The sequence below is a fragment of the Mus pahari genome, chromosome 17, assembly GCF_900095145.1.
Source record: "Mus pahari chromosome 17, PAHARI_EIJ_v1.1, whole genome shotgun sequence".
Lineage (NCBI taxonomy): Eukaryota > Metazoa > Chordata > Mammalia > Rodentia > Muridae > Mus > Mus pahari.
Genome location: NC_034606.1, coordinates 50,870,407 through 50,877,723, shown reverse-complemented (window position 1 = coordinate 50,877,723; position 7,317 = coordinate 50,870,407). Strand labels below are relative to the sequence as shown.

General features: G+C 50.5%; 1 protein-coding gene across 1 annotated transcript in view; it reads right to left on the bottom strand.

Moving 5' to 3' along the window:
• Positions 1–7,317, bottom strand: part of Gtse1 (G2 and S-phase expressed 1) — a 16,681-nt gene that overhangs the window by 2,889 nt on the left and 6,475 nt on the right. The window contains exons 6-8 of the mRNA XM_021216882.2: positions 5,812–5,938; positions 4,394–4,771; positions 1,817–1,889 (exon numbers count right to left, since the gene is read on the bottom strand). Coding sequence (XP_021072541.2) covers positions 1,817–1,889; positions 4,394–4,771; positions 5,812–5,938 — 578 coding nt within the window. The remainder of the gene's footprint in view (positions 1–1,816; positions 1,890–4,393; positions 4,772–5,811; positions 5,939–7,317) is intronic.

The window sequence follows — 7,317 nt, the reverse complement described above, 5'->3', positions numbered from 1 at the left end:
AGTAAATAAATCTTTAAAAAAAAAAAAAAAAAAAAAGATCTGATGCCCTCTTCTGGGGTGCCTGAAGATAGCTACAGTGTACTTACATCTAATAAACAAATAAATCTAATAAATCAATCAATCAATCAATCAATCCCAGAATCAAAGGTGAGAACTGAGTCGGGGAGCTAGGTGTTCCCTGGCAGTTCACCATCTCTCCCAAATGTTATTTTGTTGTTGTTCTTAAGGTAGAGGCTGAGTCAGGGTGTTACTAGCTATGGACTAAAAGTTTGCACCCCCCAAATTCATATATTGAAAGCCTAATCCCCAAGATGATGATGTAGGAAGCTGGGCCTCAGGGGTGATGGGGTCAGAAGTCAGAGCACCCACCAATCAACAGGATGAGCATTGTCATAAAGAAGCCCAGACACCGTGTTTGTCTTTCCATGTGAAGATGTGATGAGCCGAGCAATGGACCCACATCAGACACTCCCACGTACAGATGCCCTGATCCTGGATGCCACACCCATTTAAATCACCAGACGTCCAGTATGGTGGCACAAGTCAATAATAAAAGCAAGGAAAGGGGCAGGAGACAAGAGTGTGGGGTTAGTCTGTCTATACAGACAGACCCAGGCATTGGCATGCTTGTTACAGGAGCTCCAGAGTACTGAGACACTGTAGTGAAACAACTCTAGGTCACAGGACTGACACTAAGCCCTGGCAGGCTGAAGTCACCTACCAACTTTACTATCCATTGAGGTCAACTTCTGTGTCTTTCTGGAAACAAACTTTATAAATAGCATGAGCCGAGCACCAGGCGGCTTACTCAGCGCACATCCAGGTTGGGTGCCCTCAGATCAAGGCCCAGGCCCACCGCCCTGACCACCTTCTAGTGTGGACAGTGTGGCTCTGCCACAAGTGCCAGTGAAGACAAGCATGCCCACAATGGGACCCCTGATGGGACCTGGAAGGCAGGAGTGATTTCACTTTCCAGGTCGCTGAGGCATGGGGATTAGATAATCTTCTAGATGCTTTCTGTCACTGTGATAAACACCAGGACCAAGGCACCATGGAGCTTCTGTGGCCTACAGTTCCACATCCGAGCTCATCTCTGAGGGAAGCTGCTACCTCGCACTGGAGTTGGTTTTGTTACACTGCATGGGAGGACGGCACCTCAGCATGGCTACAGCTTTAAGGGAAACTGTCTAGTCTGGAAACCCCCAGCCCCTGAAGGGTACTTCCATGGTCACCCTGAAGATTTGACCTAAGACCTGCTGATGGCCTCAGCTGGATTGTATCAGAACCAGTGGTGTAAAGGATGTAACTAAAGGGGCAGCAGGGACAAGGCTGCCACTTCAAGTGTCCCTGTAGGTCCCCAGGCATCTGTGCATGTGTGGATTTGTTCTCATTGTTGTTAAGTGCCACACGGGGCCAGAGAGCAAGGGACAGATGAGGAAATCCATTCCGGGCATTTAGACTTGTACTGGGTCACAGAGCAGGACTGAAACCCAAGTCTGAGCATCTGCTCCATCACACGGTCCCTAACTGCACAAACCACTGACCAGGGAACTTCTGAAATATGTTGACGCTGGGCTCTGCCCCCTTGTCCCCAACCCACTGAGTCAGAAGCTTTGGGGGTGGTCTAGGCTCAGCACCTAAAGCAATACTAAAGGGGTTTCTGTGATTTGGCCTGGGTTCCCCCAGCACACAGTGAGTGTGACAGACAGCCTCTGCCTCAGAAGCTTGACCTGCAGCCCAGGTGGCACTCCATGGAGACAACAATCACATCGGTTGCTCTCAAAAGGTAAGAAAGGAGGCAACTCCTGTTGGCTACCTGCTCGCTGGTGTCCAGGACTGCAGCCGATGTGTCCGTGACAACTTCGGGGTTACTCCTCCAGGTGATTCACCTAAGAACAGGGAGAGCCAATCAGAAGAGAGCATCACCAGGCATGGTGGCGCACGCCTTTAATCCCAGCGCTTGGGAGGCAGAGGCAGGCAGATTTCTGAGTTCAAGGCCAGCTTGGTCTACAGAGTGAGTTCCAGGACAGCCAGGGCTACACAGAGAAACCTTGTCTCGAAAAACAAAAACAAAATGAGAGAGAGAGAGAGAGAGAGAGAGAGAGAGAGAGAGAGAGAGAGAGAGAACGAGCAACGTGGCAAGCCTGGCAGTACCATCTAGGCACTCACTCTTCTCTAAACATCCCCACCTTGCCAACTGTCAGAGTCAAGTAAAGACAGAAGACCAATGAGACACACAGGAAATCCTCTTTCGACCCCAACTGAGGCCAGGGCCAGGTCTGGTACTGAGAACACTCTGTACTGTTAGGCCAGCTACTTTCCCTAACTGGCCTGGGTCTAAGTTTCATGGCAAGCTCCTCCCAAGTCTCCTCTTCCTGTCAGCTGATCCCTGCACCCCATGTCCATGGAAATCATGTGGACAGAGCCCCAGAAAAGCCTTAATATCCCTGAGCTGTGGCACCCCTAGCTCCAAGCACATCACATACACATACACATTCTATAGGTGACAAGTATCTCTAGGTGGATGCCTCAGCTGCTATTTGACAGTCAGAAATCAGTGTGGGCTCACCAGCTACTAAGCCAAGCCCAGCATAACCCAGATGGCCTGTCACACCACTGTCCCTCCACCACACGACTCCATGTGAAACACAAACTTGCCTCCCATGATCCTGAAAATCAATCTGGGGTTCCAAAGCCTGAAGAGCCCAGACCTCCATGCATTAGCTTGCTGTCTTAGAAGCCATGAGGAAAGTGACCCCAGCCATGAAAGGGGCCCATCTTAGCAAGCCACTCAAGGTCGGCCAGGTGATGCTCCAAAACAATACTGCTGACCACACATTTTCTTACTTAGTGACTGACGACGGGGGAGGGCCCAGCCTATCATGGGTGGTGCCATCCCTGGGCATGAGTGAGGAGAGCAGCACCCTCCACGGCCTCTGCATCAGCGCCTGCCTCCAGGTTCCTGTTCCAGTTCCTGCCCTCACTGCCTTTGATGAACTGTTATTTGGAACTATGAGTGAAATACACCCTTTCTTCCCCACCTGCTTTCAGTCATGGTGCTTCATCTCAGCAATTCTAACCCCAAGATGGGCTCCAGCCTGTGCAGTCCTGCTGGCCTCAGCAGATGCACACAGCAGGGTCATGGTGTCCCCTGGTCCTCTATTTAGACTTTGACATGGGAAGGAAATCAACATCCTTTTTTAAAAAAAATAAAACCAGGTTGTGTGGCTTGCAGTAGGATCTATTCCAACTGCATTCTTGCCACTGTCTTTCCGTTCCTCTAGGAACTCGAGTGCATTTCTGCCATTGGACTTTTACAGCATCATTTCCTCCACCTGAATGTTCTCTTTGGGTTCTCTAGTGGCTTCCTCTTCAGTGGGCTTCTGATCTCGGCTCAGCACTGTTGCTTGGGGCGACTATTCTCGCCAAAAATAAAAAAAAACAAAAAAAAACCATTCCATCTGTGCCTGGTGCTCTTAGTTGTCACCTTGACACATGTGGGTGAGAGAAGCTCATCTGGGAATAGCTTCCATCAGACCGGCATTTTTCTCCATTGCTAACTGATGTAGGAAAGGACCCGGTCCACTGCACGTGGTACCATCCTTGGGCATTCCGCCGTGGTCTTTGCTGGAGTTCCTGCCCTGACTTCCCTCAATGATGAACTATGACATGGAAGTGTGAACCAAACTCCTCCAGGCACCTCGGTCCTGGTGCTTATCACGGTGACAGAAGGCAAACTAGAACACTGTCTATCCTCTTCTCCAGAGAGCTGGAGCGAAGCCACACAGAGAGAAAGAACTCTAGAAGACTCTGCGGCATCTCCTAAAGGGGCAGCTACACAGCACAGCACACGGCATTGGGCAACACCTCAAGGTCAGGATGAGCAACTGGTGGAGAACAAGGCCGAGGAACAGCATGTCCCACCCAGCCTGGGCGCCGGAGCAAACAAATAGGACACTAGCAGTGTCTGTGCAGAGTCCCACGCCTGCGACAGGCTAAACAGCAGCCACCCTAGACCCATCTGTGGCAGGCTGCAGGGTGGAGCAGGCTGGACTGCATTCACTGGCTGCCAAGTTCAGCTCCTTAAGGAAAACATAATCCAGGTGGTGAAAAACATAGAACCACAGAAATGAAACCACCAACATCAACAGAACAACAAAGATCTAATCACCCAGGTGTGACAAAAGCCACAGCTGCAGACATAATGACCACACTGAGGACAACTGTGAGAAAGAGGCAGGCCAGGGGCAGTGGCTCATCCAGAGGGATGGACACACAAGTGGGCAACAGCACACACCCTGGACAGAGTATCAGAGCTAAAGAAGCCCAACAGTACCAGCCACACCAGGAACCTCCCCAAATCTTAAAGGCACCACGATGTAGCCGTACTCACCAACGGAAAACTGAGGCACTTTAAATGGGTTTGTTGTGGCAGACATGGCCTCTGTCTTGCAGCTCAGGTAGGAGTCCTGTCGTTTTATGCTGACAGTTTTATTCAACTGAGGTGTCTCCATGTCGGGGTCCAGCCTTGGTCCTCTCTGCTCTGGAGTCTGGGGTTGTTGGGTGAGAGGACTCGGGGTGGGGACCTTGGGCTGCTCAGCCACTGTCTGGGCAGCATCAGCCTTTTTGGCTTGTCTGCCAAACGCCCTGGCAGGGGCTGCTGGCAAAGCCTGGCGTGACGCGGCAGGTCCCATTCTGCCTAACTTGCTGGTGCTTGACCGGCGCTGGGAGCCGCTAGCAGGAATACTTGAACGTTGCTCACTGGACTTTGCTGCAAGAGTCGATCATCAAGGCTAGTTACTCAAGCCAGTTTCCAGACACTTTAAAACACACACACACACACACACACACACATTCACATCAGACCCATCAGGCGACGACTGTCATGACCAGCAGGATGCCCAAACCTGAGCTGAGTACCATATACCTCTCAGCAGGAGTGTGTGCATTCACAAGATTAAGTTCTTCTTTCTTCACTTCCTTGATGAGCAGAAGAAAGTGGACAGTCTAGTCAACTAGCAATGGACCTACTGTGCGAGCCCACAGCGAAGACTCAAGGGGAAATTTTAGGAACTAATGCTGTAGCCATGTCTATGCTGTGTGTTAGCCCTACTAGGTCCTGCCCCACAATCTCATCTGACCCTACGGCTCTTCCATAACGACACATGGTGCCAGTGTCCTGAGTCAGAGGAGAAAGACCCACCTCAGCTCCTGGGCAGGGCAGCCACACATCGTCCTGACCATGGACTCACGGACCTCAGAAGGGCCATTGAGCACTTCCAGACTCATAGGAACTTTCCCCAAGGTCAACAGAACCGCCTGACTTAAAGGTAAGGGCACAGGTGGCCGTTAACCACTGAGTAGCAGTCAGGACTCCAGATCAGGCTGATTTGAGAGCTCAGACTTCTCAGAGCTTGTGAAAAGCCCTCACCATGCACCAGCGGACAAAACCAGAATCCACAGGCAAACCCCAGATGCATTCTCTGGTCCCTACACCACTCCACCGCTAGATGGCAGCCTTGTTTAGGCAGGTTAAACCCAAGGGCACATGCCCCAAAGGACCCAGGCTGGGCTCACTGGCCTTGTGTTCTCATGGATGCATAGCTCTCCTGTGAACAACCACATTTTCATGTCACCTCATGAGTCTGTATGCCTCCAGCTGAGGTCACCTCTCCTTACAGGAGGGAAATATTCAGAGCAGCAGGACAATGAATCTTGTCCTGCCCTCAGCCCTGAGCTCTAACTCTACAGTATCCTGTGCAGCCAAAACCTGTGTTGCTCAGGGCTCCCGGGGAGAGTGGAGCTGCTCACCTTTGCTTGCTCCTGAAGACCCGCAGACACCAGACTCGAGGCTTGGAGCAGACCCTGAGGTAGAGGACTTCCTTGTGAAATTTCCGGTATAGCCAGGTGGCTTTAACAGGGTCTTCTTTAGCCCCAACTAAGAGAAAAGTTGAAAAATTAGCCAGGATTTTTGTTAACTACACATATACTTAATTCTGCTAAAGTAGGATTTTAAGACAATTTGTAGTGGGATTAGAGAGGTGGCTCAGCAGGTAAGGGCACTTTTTACTCTTGCAGGAGACCTGGATTCAATTCTTAGCACACACACGATGGCTCACAACCATCTATAACTTCAGTATGAGGGGATCTGACACTTGCTTCTGACCTCTTTGGGTACCAGAAACACACAAGTAACTCCCAGGGACTAAACAATGGAGTGTCCATGGCTCCAGCTGCATATGTAGCAGAGGACAGCCTTGCCAAGCATCAATGGGAGGAGCGATCCTTAGTCCTATGAAGGCTCGATAGATCCACAGTGTAGGGGAATCAAGGGTGGGGAGGCAGGAGTAGGGGGGTGGGTGGAGGAACATCCTCATAGAAGCAGGGGGAGGGAGGATGTGATAAGGTATTTGCAGAGGTGGGGGAGGGGGGACCGGGAAAAGGGATAACATTTGAAATGTAAATAAAGAAAATATCCAATAAAAAAAAAAATCTCAGTAATAATTATCATCTTTATAGAAAAAAGTAATATAGTCACCCCTCAGTTTCTGTGGGATCCTGTGGATATGAAACTACATGGATCCTCCAAATGTAATAGTGTGATAATTGCATGGGACCTACACAGATCCACCATGGAGCAGTTACCTCTAGATGCCAGGTGGTGGTGGCACATGCTTTAATTCCAGCACTTGGGAGGCCTGGAGGCAGCAGATCTAGGCTCAAGGCCTGTCTGGTCTACATAGTAAGTTCCAGGACAGCCAAGGCTTCATAAAGAAATCGTGTCTAGAAAAACCAAATAAATGAATATGTAAACAGCAAACACTCTCTAGGAGATTCTAACTTTAATGTAACGTTGAGGCTGTGCTGTGGGACCGTGTAAGGCAGCCTGGTCCCTGGTTGAGCAAAGGCGAGAAACCCCGGTGACCCTGAAGGGACGGAAGGCGTTTTGCCCTGCTCGTGGGCACCCAGCTTCTGTCACATAGCTACATCCCTCCCACCCCCCACAGCCCTCCATAGATTTACGGCCATCAGTCACATAAGGGCTATGCCCCAAGTCCTTTCACAGATAGAGGACCTGTGGTCACGTAGCCTCAAGACAGATCTCTGTTTTAATGAGGTACCTAAAGGCCTGGAGGNCTTAGCCAATAAACTCTTCTTCCCAGACATTTCTCCCTGCAAAAGGTCTTTAATCTCAGGTCCGCCCTGAGACATGGGGTACAGTTTTACCCATCCACTTTCCACCATGACAAAAAATCTCTTAAGCCGGGCATGGTGGCGCATGCCTTTAATCCCAGCACTTGGGAGGCAGAGGCAGGC